This window comes from Oncorhynchus kisutch, unplaced genomic scaffold, assembly GCF_002021735.2.
Source record: "Oncorhynchus kisutch isolate 150728-3 unplaced genomic scaffold, Okis_V2 Okis06b-Okis10b_hom, whole genome shotgun sequence".
NCBI lineage: Eukaryota > Metazoa > Chordata > Actinopteri > Salmoniformes > Salmonidae > Oncorhynchus > Oncorhynchus kisutch.
This window is the reverse complement of record NW_022261983.1, coordinates 10381360-10406451: the sequence shown is the minus strand read 5'-3', so window position 1 is coordinate 10406451 and position 25092 is coordinate 10381360. Positions and strand designations below refer to the sequence as shown.

Sequence of the window (25092 nt, the reverse complement as noted above, 5' to 3'; positions counted from 1 at the left end):
ATAGTTGATTTGTTTAAACCTAATGGTTTTGCTATCTCGCTGATGGGTTTGTTCAGCCTAATGATGTCTTGCTTCACTGGCAGTGACAGCTCCTTGGACTTCATATTGAGGGTTAACAGCAACATATACCAAATGCAGATTCCACACTTCAAATCAACTCTAGACCTTTTATCTGCTTACTTGTAAATTAACTAATGAGGGAATAACACACACCTGGCCATGGAACAGCCAATTGTCCAATTACCTTTGGTCCCTTAAAAAAGGATATTAAAAAGGTTTAATCTCAACTTCAATATGCTGTGGTAGACAGCTAAAAATGTTGTCACTGAATGTGAAGAGAACTGGGGTTGAGTCCCTGTCAGTATGCTGTCCGAATTCACGACAGCATTCTGCTGTGTAGTAGCAACTATTAACAACCCCCAGCTACCCACATACACTATATATATGACCACCCCTTCAAATTAGAGTCAATGCATATGGAGGAAGTTCAGCATTACGGCGTGATTGACATTTTAAAGGCAATGTTCCCGCTTTAGTGGAGACTACATTCATGGTAAATGCTGAATAATTTGGCTCAATGGGAAATGACCTTCACATTTCTATAGCTCAATCTGAACCGCTTCAGTGATGCAGATTGAATAGCGCCCCAAGGCATTCAATGAGTTAAGCACAGATGGCAATAGGAATAACAACTTTACAGTGATGCAGATTGAATAGCGCCCCAAGTCATTCAATGAGTTAAGCACAGATGACAATAGGAATAACAACTTTACAGTGATGCAGATTGAATAGTTCCCCAAGTCATTCAATGAGTTAAGCACAGATGACAATAGGAATAACAACTTTACAGTGATGCAGATTGAATAGTGCCCCAAGTCATTCAATGAGTTAAGCACAGATGACAATAGGAATAACAACTTTACAGTGATGCAGATTGAATAGTGCCCCAAGTGATTCAATGAGTTAAGCACAGATGACAATAGGAATAACAACTTTACAGTGATGCAGATTGAATAGTGCCCCAAGTCATTCAATGAGTTAAGCACAGATGACAATAGGAATAACAACTTTACAGTGATGCAGATTGAATAGTGCCCCAAGTCATTCAATGAGTTAAGCACAGATGGCAATAGGAATAACAACTTTACAGTGATGCAGATTGAATAGTGCCCCAAGTCATTCAATGAGTTAAGCACAGATGACAATAGGAATAACAACTTTACTATGAAAATGAAAATAGAAATAGAACTTAAATGAATTTGAATATTATTCATTTTTATTATTAACTTGAAATATACAGTTTATCATAGATTTAACATACAATGTGAGTAATTGTACATTACTGTAATAAAAATACATTTGATTTGTAACATGCTTTTCAGAAACCCATGGTGCTACAATAGAAATCCAAGCAATTAGTATAACACACAAGACAATATAGAGAAATCAAATACACTGAAATATTTGTTTATTTAACTAGGCAATAAAGAGCAGATGTCTTTACAATGACGGCCTACCACGGCCAAACCCATACGACGCTGGGCCAATTGTGCGCCGCCCTATGGGACTCCCAATCACGGCCGTATGTAATACAGCCTGGATTCGAACCAGGGACATTAAGTAACCCCTCTTGCATTGAGATACAGTACCTTAAACCGCTGCACTAGCAGTCTGGTAAAATGCACAGCAGAGTTACTAAGAAGACAATAAGTTTGTTGAGTTAAAGAAGCTTACTACTATAGTCAATATGTATAGACATGATGGATATAACACGATGTCATTATAACATGGCTTTTTACTGAGCTAACAGAACACACAGTCCACTGACACGCAACAGAAACAACCAACATCAAACCATATTTACATTACCTATAACGCCAACTTACTGACAGATTGACAAGTCATCATTCCAGCCAGGAGTAACAGTCAGTCCATGTACTACAGTGTAATGAGGTGAAGTAAAAGTAATAAAACTGAATGACCAGTTTCTTTTGCCATTTTCTTGTTGGGGGGAGGGGGGTGTTACAGGTACAATTATCAAAAATATTGGTACAGGATTCAAACAAGAACTAACAAAGTGGACCTCAACCTCTCATCCCATTTATCCAACCACCCACCCCTCCCCCCTATTGAACAGTCTGATGGCCTGGAGATAAAAGCTGTCCTGTTTCTCTGTCCCGGTTTTGATGCACCTGTACTGTCTCCGCCTTCTACATGGTAGCGAGGTGAACAGGCTGTGGCTCGGGTGGCTGAGATCCTTGATGATCTTCTTGGCCTTCCTGTGACACCGGGTAGATGCCCTGGAGGGCAGGCAGTGTGCCCCCGGTGACGTGTTTGTTGAGGTTATTTTCCTCGCACCACTTTGCCAGGGTTCTCTGATTCAAGGAGCTATCATTGTCGATTTCGAAGCATTGAATATTTATATTGAAGCACTTTGAAATTAATTTGTAACTGTCCCAGAAGCATTTAACTGCAGCGCACTCCCACAACCAAGGACTTGGAGTTGAGGCCATTCCTTCACTGAATCTGTGAGCTGTCAATCATTTAACCTGGGAAGGAAAGAAGGGAAATGGATCTAAGTCCTCATACAGCAGCATAGACATATAGGGGTCGTATTCACTAGACATCAAAGAGAAGAACACGGAACAAAACGGGCAGGAACTACCTGAACTTATCCAATAAGAAACTAGCATGTGTTACAAAATGTTTCGCTACAGTTTGCACAAATGAATATGATCCGGGTGTCTGGATGTCTACAATGGCTAATTGTTCACTATATTACTGTGTTCATAAAACTGCGATCTTAAAAAAACTCACCCCAGTGTCTCCAGTATAGAGGGGATCCTCTTGTACAGAAGAGAGCAGCTTTACTCCAGAGACTCCTGGAGTATTGCCACTCAGGTCCAGCTCCTTCAGGTGGGAGGGGTTTGACCTCAGAGCTGAAGCAAGAGAAGCACAGCCTTCCTCTGTGATGCTGCAGCCTGACAGCCTGTGGAAAGTGAGGCAGAAGAGTTACACAGTATAAAATATTACAGAAAATGTCAGTTTAGCATCTAAAGATGATACAATTAATGATAAAAACTGACAAATTGTCATTGATTATGACATCAGAGACCAAGTCTCAATTATGGCATCAGAGACCAAGTCCCAATTATGACATCAGAAACCAAGGTTGGAATTTAATCCACGTTTTGAGCAAAGACTGGACAGCCGACAATGCTGACAACATTATCCCAATGTTTGTGGAAATCGCATTCACTGTAAATGTAGCGCATGTCGATTGAACATGAATGGGCTTTGAAAGTCACACTGTCAGGTGTCCAGTGCACTGCCTTGGATTAAATCCAGGACCAAGTGAAATGTAAGTTAAACTCTGTGAGGGTTAGCCTTACCTCAGTGTCTCCAATTTACATTTTGGATTCTCAAGTCCAGCACAGATGAATCTCACTCCTGAATCCTGGAGTTCATTTCCTCCCAGGTCTAGCTCTCTCAAACTTGAGGTGTTTGAGCTGAGAGTTAAAGCCAGCACCTCACAGGATTTCTCAGTTAGGTTGCAATCATTCAACCTGGAGAGATAATGCGGTTTAGAAATCCACACAAATCTATAACTACATTTACAACATGAAGAATGTACATCTTCATATCTCCAACATCCACTTCACAGTGGAGACAGTCACAAAGTGTTAAGGGATTTTTTTTTTGATCTATAATGACTAATTATGTATACATTTCAATCAGGATGTACTAATCAAAATACTAAATGTTACTGTATATGTATGAATTTTCTTATCTGATCCCAGTACCGAATATAATGTGTGAATGTGGTCAAGAGTTTAGAACAATGACTATCTGTTCCTTGGTACAAATGAATCAGACTGGCTAGAATGCTTATCTACACGAGAAAACCTTGACTCGTAAATTATATTAAATTGGTAGGGAGACGGATGTGGGAAGGCTCGAGATACAGCCTTTGTACTGGAACGGAGATGGCGCGGGGTGGTATTGGAACTAATGACGTCATTTTCAGTTTATAACCTGTGGTAACCTGTATTGCGGGAGTACTCTCTTGAATAAAGGCTGCTATTTGACTTTAAGACCTGGCTCTGTCCATTCCTATAAAATAAAGGAGTGTTTCATTTTAATTGGGAATTAAAACAGAGGAATAAAATTCCTTCAATACAAAGTCACTCACTTCAATGTCTCCAGTTTACAGTGTGGATCCTCCAGTCCAGCAGAGAGCAGCTTCACTCCTGAATCCTGGAGTTTATTGCCACTCATGTCCAGCACTCTCAGACAGCATGAGTTTGATTTGAGAACAGAAGCCAGTGCCTCAAAGCTTTTCTTGGTGAGTTTACATTCGTTCAGCCTGTGGAAAACATAGCTGCATCTTAAGATACCCAGGTGCCCACAAATAAATGCCCCGTTTGGGACTGAATTGTCAGCCTAACTAGTCATTCAAACTGATGCTCATTATTATGTTACATTAGCATGCTGTTTGGAAATCAATTTGACTAAGCACTTACAGGGCTGTTCTAGAGGATCTGACAACTGGGAGAAGTTTGAGAAGAGCCGCATCTGATCTGATGTATTTCTTCAGGTCAAACACATCCAGCTTCTCGGAGGTCAGCAACATGAAGACCAGAGCTGACCACTGTCCAGATGAGAGTTTAGATTTTGAGAGACTTCCTGATCTCAGGTAGCTTTGGATCTCTTCCACTAGAGAATGATCATTCAGTTCATTCAGACAGTGGAACAGATTGATACACCTCTCCAAGGGGAGGTTCTTCCTGATCTTCTCCTTGATGTACTTGACTGTTTCCTTGTTGTTCTGTGAGCTGCTTCCTGTTGGTGTCAGTAGGCCTTGTAGGAGATGCTGATTGGACTCATGTGAAAGGCCTAGAAGGAAGCGGAGGAAAAGGTCCAGATGGCCATTTTCAAACTGCAAGGCCTTGTCCACTGCATCTTCATATAGACTGTTTTTGTTGCGGAGGGATCTCTCTTTAGTCATCAGATTGTTGTTGTCGTTAGTGAACATGAGGAACACATATAGTGCAGCCAGAAACTCCTGGATACTCAGATGTACAAAGCAGTACACCTTCATCTGGTTAAGCCCAGACTCTTCCCTGAAGATCTGAGTGCACACTCCAGAGTACACAGACGCGTCCTTGATGTCAATGTCACACTCTCTCAGGTCTTCCTCATAGAATATCAGATGGCCTTTTTCTAGCTGTTGAAAAGCCAATTTTCCTAGTGCCTGAATCATCTCTTTATCCCAGTAAAAATCGTTGGAAGGCTTTACAGGATACTTCTGACACCTCAGTTTTGACTGGAAGATTATGAGGTGAGCGTACATTTGAGTCAGATTCTTGGGGATCGCTTGACTCTCTGCTTCAACCAATAGTCTCTCTATTACAGTGGCTGAAATCCAACAGAAGACGGGAATGTGGCACATGATGTGGAGGCTCCTTGACGTCTTTATGTGTGAGATGATTCTGCTGGCCAAGTCCTCCTCAGAGATTCTCTTCCTGAAGTATTCCTCCTTCTGTAGGTCATTGAACCCTCGTACCTCTGTCACCTGGTGAACACACTCAGGGGGGATCTGATTGGCTGCTGCAGGTCGGGTGGTTATCCAAATGTGAGCAGAGCGAAGCAGATTCCCTTTGATGAGGTTTGTCAGCAACACATCCACTGAAGTTGACTCTGTGACATCACAGCAGATCTTATTATTCTGGAAGTCCAGAGGAAGGCGACATTCATCCAGACCATCAAAAACAAACACAATATTTTTGTTTTCTGAGATTTCTGATACTTTTGTTTCTTTAAAGGAGTGATGAAGTAGTTCTATCAGACTTAGATTTTTATCTCTCATCAAGTTCAGATCCCGAAAAGGAAGTGGGAAGATGATCTGGATGTCTTGATTTGCTTTTCCTTCAGTCCAGTCCAACATGAACTTCAGCACAGACACTGTTTTTCCAATGCCAGCAACTCCCTTTGTCAGCACTGTTCTGATAGGCTTGTCTTGTCCAGGTAAGGGTTTGAAGATGTCATTGAGTTGGATTGATGTCTCTTGTTCTACTGGAAACCTGCATGCTGTCTCAATCTGTCTTACCTCATGTTCATAATTAACCTCTCCACTTCCACCTTGTGTGATGTAGAGCTCTGTGTAGATGTTGTTAAGAGGTGTTTTTTTGGCTTGATCCTCAAAGCCTTCAAATAAAGAATATGCCCTATTCTTCAAGTAGGATTTCATTTTCTCCTGGATTTCTGTCTTAGTGGAAACAGTGTTGTACCTATGTGTGGAAAAAAATATGTTCATTGTTGAATTTAATTATATTTGTTTGGGTAAAAAAAATGTAAAATATGAACTCTAACCTGAATGTGATTAATGACGAACCAGTACATGGTTTGACATCCTAGAGTTAGCTCGGCTAAGTGAAAATGAAGCCACAAAATATGGTGCAATTACTGAGAGACAATGCACTCTGCATCTCCTGATTGTTAAGTGTAACATTGGGTCCAGTCTCACTATTATAGTCATCATATTATTATTTTATTTACATTTCTAGTATAAAGTCAGACTGAATGATGTCCTGTAGACAATTAAAATCCTATAAGAAGCTAAATGAGGCGTCCTGAATGATGAACTGGATGCTATTATCTGGAAATGCACAGAGTAAAGGTACTAGATGTCATCAGACACATGTATGGTGAAATAAACTAGAAAACAGGTAGGATGCAGTGTAAACTGCGATCACTCACACTTTCTCATCAGTAGGGACTCTGGGTTGGTGATCCCTTGACTGGTCATTCTCCTCAGAGATACTGCTGGGTAAAAATGAGCACAGAGAGCAATAACATCAGTCTTCATCTATACAGAAGATGGTAAATAAAAGGATGTGGCATAATCAAACACCATGTTATGTCTCAGTTCACCTTTTCCCAGCGAATAATTCTCCATCACTGAAGAGAATAGGAAGTCCCATGGACTGGTCACTCTTCATGGAGATACCACTAGGTGCAGGTGAGACTGGTCTGCCTGTCTTGATCCTATTTAAGTGTTTAAATCAGGATGTTTGTCTCCAAAATAGAACAGTTTTCACACACTTAAGATTTGTTTTACTTTTGTATTTCCCATGATTGCAGATTTGAAAGAATAGTCTCAGATCTCACCTTTGCACAGTGGAACGTTCTGCTTTCCTAAAGAGAATAGGAAGTCCCATTGACTGGTCACTCTTCACGGAGACACCACTAGGTGCAGGTGAGACTGGTCTGTCTGTCTTGATCCTGTTTAGAGCAGGATATTAATATACAACATGGAGTGCGCGCACTTATAAAAATGTTTAACTGTTTTTTCTATGGTTACTTTATAATTGTCATCAGTCTTAATTCACATAACAGCTAGGAATAGATTAGTGATATAGTAAATGTATCCAACAAAATGTCTGATTCACTTGATCTATTGTATGAAATAAAGACAAATCACAACAATACTGGCTTGTTAGATAGTTGTTACAAACTCTCAACTCCTTCACACCTATTTGATGATCTTACCTCTTATGTTCCCTGTCAGTGTCCTGTTCCGTTGGAAAACTCCTTTTAAGGGACAACGCTCCCGCACTCCCTGAGGGACTCATTCTAGAAGCAGTGGCTTCCTCTTCAGTCTCTTCACAGATACTAGAGGGAGGGCCAGCCTCCTCATTCTCCCCAGAGAGACTCATTTTGACCCCCTTGTACACTGGACTTTTAAAAAACAACACCCTTTACAACACTTGCAGCCTAATGGTAGATTACTTTTAAGCTAAACAGAAATACAACTTCTGAGACTGGTGTAACCCAGCTTGCATCCTTTCTCAAGTAAAACACAACTAAACTGAAAGCAGGAAATGGAGAAAAAAAGTCCCTATTTTAACATTGAGGTCATAAGAGTTCTGAAAGGTTCAGATTATATACAGGGTAGATACCACTATCAATGAATAGAACAGAAACATGATGTGCTAGAAGTGTGTGGTTGATTTGAGAGTTGTGAGCATTGAAAACCAGAGATACATAGCATGTGGATAGTTGGGGAATTTCTTGCTCCTGAGCATGAAGTATATTCCAAGTTTAATAAAGCAATGTTAGGAGACAAACATAATCCACCAATCACAAGTGGGATTCTGATCTGCTCTGAAAATTGTCTTAACGTCTTAAGATCTGAAAAGGATACTGTGGCTAGCACTGCAGGCGTGGTAGCAGCCTAATGTAATCTCAATTAAGAATGTCATGTAATGTTTATTAACAATGTTGGTTGATGATGACAATAACACAGGTGAGTCAAATTAGCCTTTCAAATGAACTGTGTACAAGGGGTCCTACAATGTGCCTCTCCTCGGGGGAATCCATGGCAGACCTCTGATCAGGATGTGCTGATCTGTGAACACACCAAGCACTTTATTTGACACACACCGAAGAAATGGTTAAAATCTCACTTTTAAAAGTTAATATTCTGTTAACTCATACCCAAGTAATGTTGTTGACTCATCCTATACTCGAAAAAAACACTTTTAACCCCCCACACCAAACTTTCAACTCAAACAGTCCGTTTCAAAATTGCTTTCCATTTCCTTATAAATGTCAATGATGTGAATATTTTTTATGTTTATGCCCACACCATTCTGTTGTTAGGGTACGCTCACACCATTCTGTTGTTAGGGTATGCCCACACCATTCTGTTGTTAGGGTATGCCCACACCATTCTGTTGTTAGGGTATGCCCACACCATTCTGTTGTTAGGGTACGCTCACACCATTCTGTTGTTAGGGTACGCTCACACCATTCTGTTGTTAGGGTACGCTCACACCATTCTGTTGTTAGGGTACGCTCACACCATTCTGTTGTTAGGGTACGCTCACACCATTCTGTTGTTAGGGTACGCTCACACCATTCTGTTGTTAGGGTACGCTCACACCATTCTGTTGTTAGGGTACGCTCACACCATTCTGTTGTTAGGGTACGCTCACACCATTCTGTTGTTAGGGTACGCTCACACCATTCTGTTGTTAGGGTACGCTCACACCATTCTGTTGTTAGGGTTAACATGGAATGTTAAAATCCTCCAAGCACTTGGCACTATGGCCTCCTTTTATTTCACTATGGTTAAAGACAAGCAACTTTATTTTAAACTATAATTCAACTGTAACTAGACAAAATGGCGTATATACCTAACAGCAGCAATACCATACAAAACTATTTTGACACTAGTTTGTGAAGGGCATCTAAATACTGCTACTGCTGCTAGTACTACTACTACTACTAACAGGCCTACTACTACCAGGCCTACTACTACTACTACTACTAACAGGCCTACTACTACTACTACCACTACTATATACCAGGCCTAGTACTACTACTACTATATACCAGGCAAGTCAGGCAAGTCAGTTAAGAACAAATTCTTATTTTCAATGACGGCCTAGGAACAGTGGGTTAACTGCCTGTTCAGGGGCAGAACGACAGATTTTGTACCTTGTCAGCTCGGGGATTTGAACTTGCAACCTTTCGGTTACTAGTCCAATGCTCTAACCACTAGGCTACCCTGCCGCCACTACTACTACTACTAACAGGCCTACTACTACTACTACTACTAACAGGCCTACTACTACTACTAACAGGCCTACTACTACTACTAACAGGCCTACTACTACTACTACTAACAGGCCTACTACTACTACTACTAACAGGCCTACTACTACTACTACTACTACTACTACTACTACTACTAGGACTACTACTACTACTACTAACAGGCCTACTACTACTGCTACTACTACTAATAGGCCTACTACTACTGCTACTACTACTAACAGGCCTACTACTACTGCTACTACTACTAACAGGCCTACTACTACTACTACTACTAACAGGCCTACTACTACTACTACTACTACTAACAGGCCTACTACTACTACTACTAACAGGCCTACTACTACTACTAACAGGCCTACTACTACTACTACTACTAACAGGCCTACTACTACTACTACTACTAACAGGCCTACTACTACTACTACTACTACTAACAGGCCTACTACTACTACTACTACTACTAACAGGCCTACTACTACTACTAACAGGCCTACTACTACTACTAACAGGCCTACTACTACTAACAGGCCTACTACTACTACTACTACTACCAGGCCTACTACTACTACTACTACTACTACTACTACTACTACTACTAACAGGCATACTACTACTACTATTACTACTACTAACAGGCCTACTACTGCTACTACTAACAGGCCTACTACTACTACTATAACAGGCCTACTACTACTACTACTACTATAACAGGCCTACTACTACTACTAACAGGCCTACTACTACTACTAACAGGCCTACTACTACTACTAACAGGCCTACTACTACTACTACTACTACTACCAGGCCTACTACTACTACTACTACTAACAGGCCTACTACTACTACTACTAACAGGCCTACTACTACTACTACTACTACTACCAGGCCTACTACTACTACTACTACTACCACTACCAGGCCTACTACTACTACTACTACCACTACCAGGCCTACTACTACTACTACTACTACTACTAACAGGCCTACTACTACTACTACTACTACTAACAGGCCTACTATTACTACTACTACTACTACTACTAACAGGCCTACTACTACTAGGCCTACTACTACTACTACTACTAACAGGCCTACAACTACTACTACTAACAGGCCTACTACTACTACTACTACTAACAGGCCTACTACTACTACTACTACTAACAGGCCTACTACTACTACTACTACTACTAACAGGCCTACTACTACTACTACTACTACTACTACTAACAGGCCTACTACTACTACTACTAACAGGCCTACTACTACTACTACTACTACTACTACTACTACTAACAGGCCTACTACTACTACTACTACTACTACTAACAGGCCTACTACTACTACTACTACTACTACTAACAGGCCTACTACTACTACTACTACTACTAACAGGCCTACTACTACTACTACTACTACTACTAACAGGCCTACTACTACTACTACTACTACTACTACTAACAGGCATACTACTACTACTATTACTACTACTAACAGGCCTACTACTGCTACTACTAACAGGCCTACCACTACTACTATAACAGGCCTACTACTACTACTAACAGGCCTACTACTACTACTAACAGGCCTACTACTACTACTACTACTACTACCAGGCCTACTACTACTACTAACAGGCCTACTACTACTACTACTAACAGGCCTACTACTACCAGGCCTACTACTACTACTACCACTACCAGGCCTACTACTACTACTACTACTAACAGGCCTACTATTACTACTACTACTACTACTACTACTAACAGGCCTACTACTACTACTACTACTACTACTACTACTACCAGGCCTACTACTACTACTAACAGGCCTACTACTACTACTACCAGGCCTACTACTACTACTAACAGGCCTACTACTACTACTACTACTAACAGGCCTACTACTACTACTACTACTACTACTACTACTACTACTACTACTACTACTAACAGGCCTACTACTACTACTACTACTAACAGGCCTACTACTACTAACAGGCCTACTACTACTACTACTAACAGGCCTACTACTACTACTACTACTACTACTACTACTAACAGGCCTACTACTACTACCAGGCCTACTACTAACAGGCCTACTACTAACAGGCCTACTACTACTAATACTAACAGGCCTACTAATACTAACAGGCCTACTAATACTACTACTACTACCAGGCCTACTACTAACAGGCCTACTACTACTAATACTAACAGGCCTACTACTACTACTACCAGGCCTACTACTAACAGGCCTACTACTACTACTACTACTAACAGGCCTACTACTACTACCAGGCCTACTACTAACAGGCCTACTACTACTACTACTACTACTACTACTACTACTACTAACAGGCCTACTACTACTAGGCCTACTACTACTACTAACAGGCCTACTACTACTACTACTACTACTACTAACAGGCCTACTACTACTACTACTACTACTAACAGGCCTACTACTACTACTACTACTACTAACAGGCCTACTACTACTACTACTACTAACAGGCCTACTACTACTACTACTACTAACAGGCCTACTACTACTACTACTACTACTAACAGGCCTACTACTACTACTACTACTACCTACTACTACAGGCCTACTACTACTACTACTACTAACAGGCCTACTACTACTACTACTACTACTAACAGGCCTACTACTACTACTACTAACAGGCCTACTACTACTACTACTACTAACAGGCCTACTACTACTACTACTACTACTAACAGGCCTACTACTACTACTACTACTACTACTAACAGGCCTACTACTACTACTACTACTAACAGGCCTACTACTACTACTACTACTAACAGGCCTACTACTACTACTACTACTAACAGGCCTACTACTACTACTACTACTAACAGGCCTACTACTACTACTACTACTAACAGGCCTACTACTACTACTACTACTAACAGGCCTACTACTACTACTACTAACAGGCCTACTACTACTACTACTACTACTACTACTACTACTAACAGGCCTACTACTACTACTACTACTACTAACAGGCCTACTACTACTACTACTAACAGGCCTACTACTACTACTACTACTACTACTACTAACAGGCCTACTACTACTAACAGGCCTACTACTACTACTACTACCAGGCCTACTACTACTACTACTAACAGGCCTACTACTACTAATAGGCCTACTACTACTAATACTAACAGGCCTACTAATACTAACAGGCCTACTAATACTACTACTACTACTACCAGGCCTACTACTAACAGGCCTAATACTACTACTAATACTAACAGGCCTACTACTACTACTACCAGGCCTACTACTAACAGGCCTACTACTACTACTACTACTACTAACAGGCCTACTACTACTACTACTACGAACAGGCCTACTACTACTACTACTACCACTACTACTACTACTAACAGGCCTACTACTACTACTACTACTACTACTAACAGGCCTACTACTACTACTACTACTACTACTACTAACAGGCCTACTACTACTACCAGGCCTACTACTAACAGGCCTACTACTACTAATACTAACAGGCCTACTAATACTAACAGGCCTACTAATACTACTACTACTACTACCAGGCCTACTACTAACAGGCCTACTACTACTAATACTAACAGGCCTACTACTACTTACAGGCCTACTACTACTAATACTAACAGGCCTACTACTACTTACAGGCCTACTAATAATAATAATAATAATAATAATAATAATAATACAGCCTACACCTTCCATACCTAATATACACAGCATCACAAATAATGATCAAAATTATGAAAGCAAATTTTAAAATATATATCAATTAGGATTGTCTTTTTAAATCGAGGCCACAAATGCTCAAATCTTCGGTCATCGATTAAGTTAACTGATTAATAATTTTACTCACAATGTTATTTCCCTTCATTTCAATTGACTAATACCAAGTGACACTTTGGATTTAGATAAACCAAATGTATGAATAATAAAATGTGGGATTAGTAAATCATCCTCAGATAACAGTTTGCCATGGGAGAGAATACTCTTGTAGTCACTGATTTTCAAGGCTTTACCCATATAAAAATATACTGTCATACTATGGTCTAAATACTGTAGCATTACTATACTATACTGATGTCCTCAAGTGAATAACTGTAGCATTTTTCCTGACACGACTGAAGTACACTGTAGTACTAATACACAGAGAGAGACAGAGACAGAGAGACAGAGAGAGAGAGCGCTGGTTTGAGGTCCAGGCATTTTATTGGCAGTGCCCTCCATTAAGGTGACTGACTGTCTAAGTGAAGTCATGTGTTTCTAAAATATCTATGGTTTATGTAAATGCAGTGGTTAACTGTTCTTTCTATGGTTTATGTAAATGCAGTGGTTAACTGTTCTTTCTATGGTTTATGTAAGTGTAGTGGTTAACTGTTCTTTCTATGGTTTATGTAAATGCAGTGGTTAACTGTTCTTTCTATGGTTTATGCAAGTGCAGTGGTTAACTGTTCTTTTTATGGTTTATGCAAATGCAGTGGTTAACTGTTCTTTCTATGGTTTATGTAAATGCAGTGGTTAACTGTTATTTCTATGGTTTATGCAAATGCAGTGGTTAACTGCTCTCTCTGTGGTTTATGTAAATGCAGTGGTTAACTGTTCTCTCTATGGTTTATGTAAATGCAGTGGTTAACTGTTCTCTCTATGGTTTATGTAAATGCAGTGGTTAACTGTTCTTTCTATGGTTTATGTAAATGCAGTGGTTAACTGTTCTTTCTATGGTTTATGTAAATGCAGTGGTTAACTGTTCTTTCTATGGTTTATGTAAATGCAGTGGTTAACTGTTCTTTCTATGGTTTATGTAAGTGCAGTGGTTAACTGTTCTTTCGATGGTTTATGTAAGTGCAGTGGTTAACTGTTCTTTCTATGGTTTATGTAAGTGCAGTGGTTAACTGTTCTTTCTATGGTTTATGTAAGTGCAGTGGTTAACTGTTCTTTCTATGGTTTATGTAAGTGCAGTGGTTAACTGTTCTTTCTATGGTTTATGTAAGTGCAGTGGTTAACTGTTCTTTCTATGGTTTATGTAAGTGCAGTGGTTAACTGTTCTTTCTATGGTTTATGTAAGTGCAGTGGTTAACTGTTCTTTCTATGGTTTATGTAAGTGCAGTGGTTAACTGTTCTTTCTATGGTTTATGTAAATGCAGTGGTTAACTGTTCTTTTTATGGTTTATGTATGTGCAGTGGTTAACTGTTCTTTTTATGGTTTATGCAAATGCAGTGGTTAACTGTTCTTTCTATGGTTTATGTAAATGCAGTGGTTAACTGTTCTTTTTATGGTTTATGTAAATGCAGTGGTTAACTGTTCTTTTTATGGTTTATGTATGTGCAGTGGTTAACTGTTCTTTTTATGGTTTATGCAAATGCAGTGGTTAACTGTTCTTTCTCTGGTTTATGTAAATGCAGTGGTTAACTGTTCTTTCTCTGGTTTATGTAAATGCAGTGGTTAACTGTTCTTTCTATGGTTTATGTAAATGCAGTGGTTAACTGTTCTTTCTATGGTTTATGTAAATGCAGTGGTTAACTGTTCTTTCTATGGTTTATGTAAGTGCAGTGGTTAACTGTTCTTTCTATGGTTTATGTATGTGCAGTGGTTAACTGTTCTTTCTATGGTTTATGTAAATGCAGTGGTTAACTGTTCTTTCTATGGTTTATGTATGTGCAGTGGTTAACTGTTCTTTCTTTACCATCAGCAGTACAGTATTGTTGGTCACTGTTTTTAGTCATGCTGTGAACTTAGCCAGTAGAATCTTTGTTAAAGCATTTTTCTACTTCAGAAGGCTACCTAGTGGAAGTCACAGATGTAAGAAGATACTCTTGTTAATGTGTGTTATTTATCTGTGTCAAACAAGCAAACTTAATCCTTCAAGCTTTAATAAACTTAGCTAGTTCTTTATATCAGCTTCTGTACTGTTTCCCTTTAATGGGCCTAGAACCTCACGTTTAGATGTTACAATTCTAATAACACATATTTTTGCTAAGGTGTTGTGTCTGGTCCTTGCATTGCTCAGAACTGTTGACCCAACTCACTAGGTGGCCTATCGCAAACCTGTGTGTCTTATGTCCTGGTTGAGGCCTTCCCCTTATCAAACAGTAGGCATAGTCTGGTTGTTGTTCCATTTTAGGTAACCCTAGTCGACAGGTGTTACTACAATATACTAGTCATGTCCGCAAAAACACTACAGTATATACACATTTATTTAGACTATAATATTTTTCATGTGTGTATTTTTAATGTGGGTTAGCTGATTGAACTAACTTGTGTTATTCTCAACACATTTCTAAATGCATTGTATCCACATGTGGTTGTATTGTGTTTTTAAATCAATCAAGGGATTCTAAAGTATACTATACAATTCTATATTGCTCGAAATCAGGAGCGTCCCGTCATCCCGAGGACGATAACAAAATATGTCTGGGATTGTTCAAAACAGACGTTAGGACAGTTGTAGGACGATAGGCCAGAAAAATATGAAATGCATACAACAGTGATTCCATACTAAAATGTTTAAACATAAAGACGAGGCTGATGAAACATACCACAACATTTAGCTTAAAAGTTGATAAACTATGAATAATTCACATTAGCGCAGCAATGTTTTCACTTGTCTCGGCCATGAGTGAATGTTCCAGAATGCTACTACGGGAGAACACCATTCTCAAACGTGCAGCTGATGCGAGTGGTTTTTATAATGCCACAGAGATGGATATACAGCCTAATGGTAAAAACGTAGAAAGAGGGAGTATCAGAAGATGCAACAATAGGATTGCGCCTTACGGCCTTTGGACAGTTGAAGAAATGGTTTCAATGACATGTCAGGAAATCTTAGCTTTTTTTCTAATGGTCGGATTTTGACGGTAGGCTTTTAAAAGCAAGGTAAAATAGTTTATGTCCAGGTTTCAAACAATGATATGGCTATATATGCATCGCATATGTAATTATTTAGGTTATGGAAATGTATAACATTAGAATATCATTCCAATGTTGGGGAAATAGACCTATTAGAATGTACATTTGACTCTCTCCCAGCCGCCGGCCTGGAGCGGAGGTTGTGTGTGCCGGGAGTTGCTGTGGCTTTGCTGGCATGCATATTGGAAGAACAAAATTGTCTAGAATGTCATTGTATGCTGTAGCATTAAGATTTCCGTTCACTGGAACTAAGGGGCGTAGCCTGAACCATGAAAAACAGCCCCAGACTATTATTCCTCCTCCACCAAATTTTACAGTTGGCACTATGCATTGGTGCAGGTAGCGTTCTCCAGGAATCCGCCAAACCCATATTAGTCCGTCGGACTGCCAGATGGTGAAGCTTGATTTATAACTCAGGAGAACACGTTTCCACTGCTCCAGAGTCCAATGGCGACAAGCTTTACATGACTCCAGCCGACGCTTGGCATTGCGCATGGTGATCTTAGGCTTGTGTGCGGCTGCTCGACCATGGAGGCCCATTTTAGTAAGCTCCTGACGAACAGTTATTGTGCTGACGTTGCTTCCAGAGGCAGTTTGGAACTTAGTAGTGAGTGTTGCAACCGTAAAGCACTCTGTTCTGTGAGCTTGTGTGGCCAGGGGATGAGTCGTTGTAGCTCCTAGATGTTTCCACTTCACAATAGCAGCACTTACAGTTGACTGAGGTAGCTCTAGCAGGGCAGAAATTTGATGAACTGACTTGTTGGAAAGGTGGCATCCTATGATGGTGCCACATTGAAATTCACTGAGAACATCAGTAAGGCCTGTCTACGGACAATGTTTGTCTATGGAGATTGCATGACTGTGTGCTCAATTGCATACACCTGTCAGCAACAGGTGTGGCTGAAATGGCAGAATCCACTCATTTGAAGGAGTGTCCACATACTTTTGTATATATAGTGTATTTGGTGGAGGTAATGCAATATAATATGGATGTCAATCGCCATTAAACCTCATCGAAGAAGAATATTCACGCCTCCAGTTGTCTGATGACAACGCTTTGGTTGTTTTAGTTGTCAGTGGCAACAAAGAACCAGCATCATAACATGGGTTTCTGAGGGCATAACTGCATCACAACCTTTTGTTTCACAATGATGGGTATAAATATTTTCTTTATTTGTTTATGTTCCTGCTGAAGATCTAATCCCTTGCTGGGATGTGTTCAATATGGGCACACTAAAGCAAAACATTTTGCAATGGAAAACTTACATCTAGTTCAGGCATATTGACTTCCCTATTTCACATTCACATAAAAACATATTTTTCAACTACTGAACATGTCTATGGAACTGCAAACAGGCCTACAGACAAATGCATGGCCCCTTTTAAAACTATCAGCAATCCTCCCGTCATTTAAGTAGGCTCTGAATGGAACTGACTGTACAGGTGAAAGCCCCTTTGTTCACTTTTAAAGATGGAAATCTGCAGTAGAGGAAATAGTGCCACTGTCCACCCCACAGATGTTGTTATTGTTTTAGTTTTATTGACAAAGCAGAGCTGGGGGGTGTTGCGCATCGTGGTATTGTTTTAGTTTTATTCACAAAGCAGAGCTGGGGGGTGTTGCGCATCGTGGTATTGTTTTGGGGACATTACATATGTTGCTATTCTATCGCTGGTGCAATGATGCCCAAGGGGAAATATCAGTGTTTTTGTTTTGTTTAGGAAACGGAGGAGAGGAGTGTCCGGCAGCATGTTCTATCTCACCTGCAATGATGCCCAAGGGGAAATAACAGTGTTCGTTGTTTGCAGTAACTTCTTTGTTGTTGTAATATCCCAAACGGGCGTGGCAGTTTCACCAATAAGGATTCCAACTGGAATAAGAACGGGTCTGAAATGTGTCAACCCAATCATAGTCTTGCACTACCAAGTCTCGTTTTCACTGGCTTTTGGAACAAATGTAAACAGTATTTCTTGAGGGGAGGACAGCTCATAATAATGGCTGGAGTGGTGTATAATGGCTGGAATGGAGTGAATGGAATGGTATCTAGCTCATGTTTGATACCATTCCATTCACTCCATTTCAGCCATTATTATGAGCCGTCCTCCCTTCAGTAGCCTCCACTGGTATATACAGTACATAGAATCAGAGTTATCAACTGTGATTAAGAGGTCTTGGAGTGGGCAGGCCTTCCTCGGGAGGAAGAGCAGCTCTCTCCTCGTCTAGTCAAGACTGAGCTTGAAGTGGTAGGTAGGCCAGAAACCCAGCCGAGATACGTGTCACCACATGGGTGTCAGAGGGGAGGAAGGGGGGAAAAAAAGAGTTGAGTGTCATCCACATAACAACGTTAAGACACCATGTGAGCATATGCAGCAGAGTTAAAAAGGTGCCGTATGCCAACTCCACAGCTAGATGAAATGTTGCCAACTCCACAGCTAGCTCGAAATGTCGCCAACTCCACAGCTAGCTCGAAATGTCGCCAACTCCACAGCTAGCTCAAAATGTCGCCAACTCCACAGCTAGCTCGAAACGTCGCCAACTCCACAGCTAGCTTGAAATGTCGCCAACTCCACAGCTAGCTTGAAATGTCGCCAATGGACATATCAAATTAGACATTTGTTCTATAGTTCAAATCGGTTCGTACGTTGTCAAGGAGGACGGTCACGTGTGTTTAGGAGCAGAGGATCACTATTTCTAGCCCAGTATGTTACAGGGACAGTGAAGGAAGCTATACTGTAGACAGCACACTGACAGACCACTTGCAGGTGCCTTGGTGGAAGAGTTGGGCAACGCCTCACAGCAAGAACTGGCTAATCAGGTGCACTTCATGATGAGATCGCACTGCAGTACTTAGTGCAGCTGGTGGCCACATCAGATACTGACTGTTACTTTTGGTTTTGACCCCCCCCCCCCCCCCCCCCCTTTGTTCAAGGACACATTATTATGTGTGTTAGTCACATGTCTGTGGAACTTGTTCAGTTTATGTCTCAGATGTTGAATCTTGTTATGTTCATACAAATATTTACACATGTTCAGTTTGCTGGAAATATATGCAGTTGACAGAGAGGACATTTCTTTTTTTGCTGAGTTTACATGTATTCATCAAAAGGTGATCTGTGGTATACAAACAGAAATATACTATACCAAGCAAACGTTATACCTGGCTATTTTTGTATATAATTCTGCCAAAATAAATATTGTCAAAGTCTGTGAAGGACAATTAAAAAGAGTTGTGGAGAAAATGTATGCCCTTTCATCAGTTTAAACAAAAATACAAATTAAATGTACCGTATGCAATGTATTACATTTGTGCAATTCAAATGGTCATTGCTGGAAGGGATGCAGCTAATTTCAAAGTAACGTCAAAATGTGCATGTTACAGTGGCGTCAGGGAGAATGCTAGCAAACCCTAGCCCATTTCCTAACCTCAACCTAATTCTCCTTACCTGGTACATGAATTACCTAATCTGCTGTAAATTCTCCTAACATGCTACGAAAGATCACTTAGCTGCATCCCGTCTAGCCAAAAACAATACAAATTGTACTTCTTGTAGATCCAGACAGCTCGTTGGTCAAATGTGATTGGTCCATATGAACACTACACTTCAGGAAGTAGGAAATCAATAGCCAATGGGCATTGGCACAACCGGCAGGAGCAATCTAAAGCCTTTCTATTAGAAATACGTAACGTCATAAAAGGTATACGGACATGAGGCGTACTTGCGAAGCACTGTAAAGCTATTTCCATATGGAATATAAACTCGGAATACAAGTGTTTCTCCTATTGTTTTGGAGATCGGCTTTAGATGCACCGGTGTCGGAGAATGACGGAGGCTGGTGAGTGGTTATTTTAGGATAAATTACGTCTTTGACCATCTATAAATGACGGCTAATTCTATTCTTAATTTTTCCACAGATTTGAACTTTTAATCTATCTAACTCTTACATGCATTCAATAATACTAGTATTCGTAGCCCAAAAAGCATTTTCCCCTCGCATGCAGGTCGTCAAATTCAGAATACAGTTTGACTGATGAGGGTCCTTGCAACATTGACATCTGGGACAAAGCTTCGTTATCACATCGCCAGTTTATCCAACAGTACGTACTGTAGCCTATTTCATGTGTTCAGCCTGGGTGTGTTTGTAGTCTGTAAATCATTACACTGTGTGTGTTCTGCACCCATACATTGGAAACACCTCTTTTCTATCTAGTTTTGCACCAGTGTGTGTAACACACTTCGTTTTATTCCCAGATATGCCTACTCCAAACCAGTCATCCTGAAAGGTTTCTCTGACAATACGGTACGTGTGAATCAAAAAAGCAATTCCAAAAATCACCTTGTCTCATAGGCCTTACTATCAGTATAGCAATGGCTCTGGTGAATGTAATTGTTTTGTTTTCAGAAATTCCAGTTCTTGTGCTCCAAGTCGAGCCTGCTGCAGCAGTATGGAGAGAGGATGGTGAGGCTCAGTACTGCCAACACCTACTCTTACAGGAAAGGTACACACACACAATGTAGTCATCCTAGAAGGTATTCAGTGTTCTCTATTTGTAGTACCTTACTTTGCCTCTTCATTATCATTCAGTGGATGTCCGGTTTGAGGAGTTTGTGGACTTGCTGCTGAGGCCTCAGTCTTTGGACACACTGGGCAGTGGTGAGTTTGCTGTCTGGAACACCTAATGGTCGTTGTACAGTACATGAGCTCAACAGACAAACCATGATCCGTAATATAATACAACATGTTATGTGATCACGCTGAAAAGGCAAAGCATTAACAGAAACAATGTAAAGTTCCCACAGCCACACATTCTGTATCTCACCCGGTCTCTCTTTGACAGACACTCTGTATTTCTTTGGGGACAACAACTTCACGGAGTGGCACTCTCTGTTTGAGAACTACAAGGCACCACGCTACATGCTGCCTCACACCACGGGGGCCTACAGCTTTGGGATCGCAGGTCAGTGGATCTGTATGGCTGTTAGTACAGCTTCCCACTGTTGTGTCAAGTTGGCTGGATGTCCTTTGAGTGGTGGACCATTCTTGATACACACCGGAAACCGTTGAGCGTGAAAAACCCAGTGTTACAGCTCTTGACACAAACCGGTGCACCTGGCACCTACTACCATACCCCATTCAAAAGGCACTTAAATATCCTCTGAATGGCACACATACAAAATCCACGTCTCGAGGCTTAAAAATCATTCTTTAACCTGTCTCCTTCCCTTCATCTACACAGATTTGAAGTGGATTTACCAAGTGACATCAATAAGGGATCATAGCTTTCACCTGGTCAGTTCGTCATGGAAAGAGCAGGTGTTCCTCATGTTTGTACACAGTGTATATTATTATTATTATTATTAATATATTGTGGATTGCACTAATACCAGGGTCAAGGGTTGGATATCAGAATCATGTCGTACAGCTGCATATGGCGTTACCATCAGTAGCAGAGCGACTTGTACCGGACACAGAGTATGAGGCAAGAGGCTAAACTCTGATGCATTAACTGCCACCTGCAGCTATCAGTTTGGCAGAGAGCTGAACAAACCTCCATACACACTGATGCATCTGTGAGAAGAGGACATCTTAATAGTGTGTGTGATACATACAGCCAGTTACTGTGGTGACTGTAAAGAACAGGCTGTCATCCTCTGTTGAAGCTTACCTCCTGTGCCTTTATCTACCCACCCAACCAGGCCCGGGAACCGGTGTGCCCTTCCATTGGCATGGACCTGGCTACTCTGAGGTCATCTATGGCAGGAAGGTAAACAACACATTAACAACTGTCTATCAAATCATGGTCCACCTTATGCTTCATATTTTCTCCTAAGAATATCTTAAAATCAAGTCAGATTTATTTAAAGTGCATTTCACATGAGTCACAACACACTTTACATCAATAAAACAACAATAGGACCTTGAAGAAAGAGGAATAAATGGGGAAACGACAAACAAAATGAACATGTTTCAAATACAGCTGTCCCAGCGTCCCTAATGACACCAGGTTACAGCTGTCCCAGCCTCCCTAATGACACCAGGTTACAGCTGTCCCAGCCTCCCTAATGACACCAGGTTACAGCTGTCCCAGCGTCCCTAATGACACCAGGTTACAGCTGTCCCAGCCTCCCTAATGACACCAGGTTACAGCTGTCCCAGCCTCCCTAATGACACCAGGTTACAGCTGTCCCAGCCTCCCTAATGACACCAGGTTACAGCTGTCCCAGCGTCCCTAATGACACCAGGTTACAGCTGTCCCAGCGTCCCTAATGACACCAGGTTACAGCTGTCCCAGCGTCCCTAGTGACACCAGGTTACAGCTGTCCCAGCCTCCCCAATGACACCAGGTTACAGCTGTCCCAGCCTCCCCAATGACACCAGGTTACAGCTGTCCCAGCGTCCCTAATGACACCAGGTTACAGCTGTCCCAGCGTCCCTAGTGACACCAGGTTACAGCTGTCCCAGCCTCCCCAATGACACCAGGTTACAGCTGTCCCAGCCTCCCCAATGACACCAGGTTACAGCTGTCCCAGCGTCCCTAATGACACCAGGTTACAGCTGTCCCAGCGTCCCTAATGACACCAGGTTACAGCTGTCCCAGCCTCCCTAATGACACCTGGTTAATATTAACATTGGTCCAGCACCAGTAGGTAGGCTGGTGTAAGCCTGAATCCAGGGTCAGCCTCAACATCTACACTACCTTGTAATTGATGCTGTTAGCCTTAGCACATTACACTACCTTGTCATTGATGCTGTTAGCCTTAGCACGCTACACTACCTTGTTGTAATCGATGATGTTAGCCTTAGCACGCTACACTACCTTGTTGTAATCGATGATGTTAGCCTTAGCACGCTACACTACCTTGTTGTAATTGATGCACGTCTGTTAAACACAACAGTACGAGATACATTTTCATTCTCCAACCACCACAGCGCTGGTTCCTGTACCCCCCGGACAAGGCGCCCCATTTCCACCCCAACTACACCACCCTGTCCTGGGTCAAAGACACATACCCTTACCTGCTTGAGGAGAAGCCCATAGAGTGCACCATCCGGCCAGGAGAGGTCAGAAAACTACCATTAAGGCTGTGTTCACAGCCCAATTCAGATCTCTCCTTCCTTCTACTAATTAATCTTTTGACCAATCAGATCAGCTCTTTTTACAATAATTGGTCAAGAGATCAGAATTGGTCTGCCTGTGCCGACGCAGCCATAATAGATTAGACTGTGGTTGAATATCGGAATACTTTTAACTGTCACCCTCCATCTACACAGGTCACTAACATCAGCTAAAATAATGTTGTATGCATTTTCCAACATAGAATGAGGATAACAATCAGAGGGGTCATCATTTGGAGGAATTTCCACCATGAAATGTTACACATTTATCAACCATGGGTCACTAACATGAGCTAAATTTACTTTTGAGGCATTTGAGGCCATATTTATTTTTGAAATTTCAACTATGGAATATTTTAAACACTTAAAACAACCATGGGGTCACTACGTTTGAGGCAAACATGACTTTTGAGCCATTGTTTTCACTGAATTGGAATGATAGGCTGCATTCAGATGATTTCTTGCCTTACCAAGGCAAAGCAGGAAGATAATAATATCAGGTATTAATGACTTGTCACTCCAATGTCACTGACTGTGTTGTTGCTGATAGGTGCTGTATTTCCCTGACCGCTGGTGGCACGCCACGCTCAATCTGGACACCAGTGTCTTCATATCCACCTTCCTGGGCTGACCCCTGACCCTGCAACAGACTAAGGGTCATTGCCCCGTGACCAAAGCCCTCTTAGAATACTTTCAACATGCATCATTCCTTTTTCCACTCTGAGGAAATCATAGATTTCTTGCACAGTTCTCAACACCCCCTCCCCTCCCCCTCAGATAGCACAGTTCACACACACACAGGTTCCTGATTAGTGAGGGGGAGCAGGAAGGATGCACTTTTCAAAAGTATCATGTCAACTGAAATGGCACCACACCACTCCTGTCAACTGAAATGGCACCACACCACTCCTGTCAACTGAAATGGCACCACACCACTCCTGTCAACTGAAATGGCACCACACCACTCCTGTCAACTGAAATGGCACCACACCACTCCTGTCAACTGAAATGGCACCACACCACTCCTGTCAACTGAAATGGCACCACACCACTCCTGTCAACTGAAAACTGCCCAAAAAGTCATCAAAAGCTGTATTTCCGTTGTCGTCATAACTACTATGTAGATCAGTGGTCCATCTGTTCAAAGACAAAGAAACAAAGCGATCAAAGACTATTGGAAGGTCTACTGACCAATAGGAGATGAGTGTGGCTTGTTCTGACTGTATTCCCTGGAAGTCACACACTGTTTTCCTGCCTGTTTTCCTGCCGTTTCCACTCCTGGGACTTTCCCCATCGGTTCCATGGTACCGGGCCAACTAGGTCAAATGCAGCTAATATATTTGACATTTATTTTTAAAGAAAATAAAATACTTGAAAATAAGATGGACAT

The 25092-nt window shown here is 41.3% G+C and overlaps 2 protein-coding genes across 8 annotated transcripts; one reads left to right on the top strand and one right to left on the bottom strand.

Annotated features, from left to right (window-relative positions):
- Window positions 1-974: 974 nt before the first annotated feature.
- LOC109877275 (NLR family CARD domain-containing protein 3) lies at window positions 975-21246 on the bottom strand. 5 transcript variants are annotated; one of them, XM_031813904.1, is made up of 10 exons: window positions 21143-21245; window positions 7552-8410; window positions 7171-7284; window positions 6934-7047; window positions 6760-6825; window positions 4524-6290; window positions 4193-4366; window positions 3393-3566; window positions 2818-2989; window positions 975-2549 (listed from the first exon to the last, which is right to left on the bottom strand). In XM_031813904.1, the coding sequence occupies exons 2-10, from the start codon at window positions 7716-7718 to the stop codon at window positions 2541-2543; spliced, it is 2757 nt and encodes a 918-aa protein (XP_031669764.1). In that variant the 5' UTR covers window positions 7719-8410; window positions 21143-21245; the 3' UTR covers window positions 975-2540. The 5 variants fall into 5 exon arrangements, with proteins under 5 accessions (XP_031669764.1, XP_031669767.1, XP_031669765.1 ...); XM_031813907.1 differs by having other exon boundaries at window positions 6760-6822; XM_031813905.1 differs by lacking the exon at window positions 21143-21245 and adding an exon at window positions 18350-18440.
- Window positions 20189-25083, top strand: jmjd8 (jumonji domain containing 8). 3 transcript variants are annotated; one of them, XM_031813913.1, is made up of 10 exons: window positions 20245-20420; window positions 20587-20682; window positions 20837-20885; window positions 20988-21084; window positions 21171-21239; window positions 21424-21543; window positions 21823-21899; window positions 22283-22350; window positions 23517-23648; window positions 24253-25083. In XM_031813913.1, the coding sequence occupies exons 1-9, from the start codon at window positions 20332-20334 to the stop codon at window positions 23623-23625; spliced, it is 774 nt and encodes a 257-aa protein (XP_031669773.1). In that variant the 5' UTR covers window positions 20245-20331; the 3' UTR covers window positions 23626-23648; window positions 24253-25083. The 3 variants fall into 3 exon arrangements, with proteins under 3 accessions (XP_020325155.1, XP_031669773.1, XP_031669774.1); XM_031813914.1 differs by having other exon boundaries at window positions 20246-20420; window positions 21823-21875; XM_020469566.2 differs by lacking the exon at window positions 21823-21899 and having other exon boundaries at window positions 20189-20420.
- Window positions 25084-25092: the final 9 nt, after the last annotated feature.

Coding starts and splice junctions, on each gene's coding strand:
- LOC109877275 (XM_031813904.1), bottom strand. CDS start 7,718: ATGAGTCTCTCTGGGGAGAATGAGGAGGCTGGCCCTCCCTCTAGTATC. Junction 7,048..7,170: donor GAACGTTCCACTGTGCAAAG/GTGAGATCTGAG, acceptor ACACTTAAATAG/GATCAAGACAGGCAGACCAG. Junction 6,291..6,759: donor GTCCCTACTGATGAGAAAGT/GTGAGTGATCGC, acceptor TTCCACACATAG/GTACAACACTGTTTCCACTA.
- jmjd8 (XM_020469566.2), top strand. CDS start 20,332: ATGGAATATAAACTCGGAATACAAGTGTTTCTCCTATTGTTTTGGAGA. Junction 20,421..20,586: donor TCGGAGAATGACGGAGGCTG/GTGAGTGGTTAT, acceptor CCTCGCATGCAG/GTCGTCAAATTCAGAATACA. Junction 20,683..20,836: donor CATCGCCAGTTTATCCAACA/GTACGTACTGTA, acceptor TTTTATTCCCAG/ATATGCCTACTCCAAACCAG.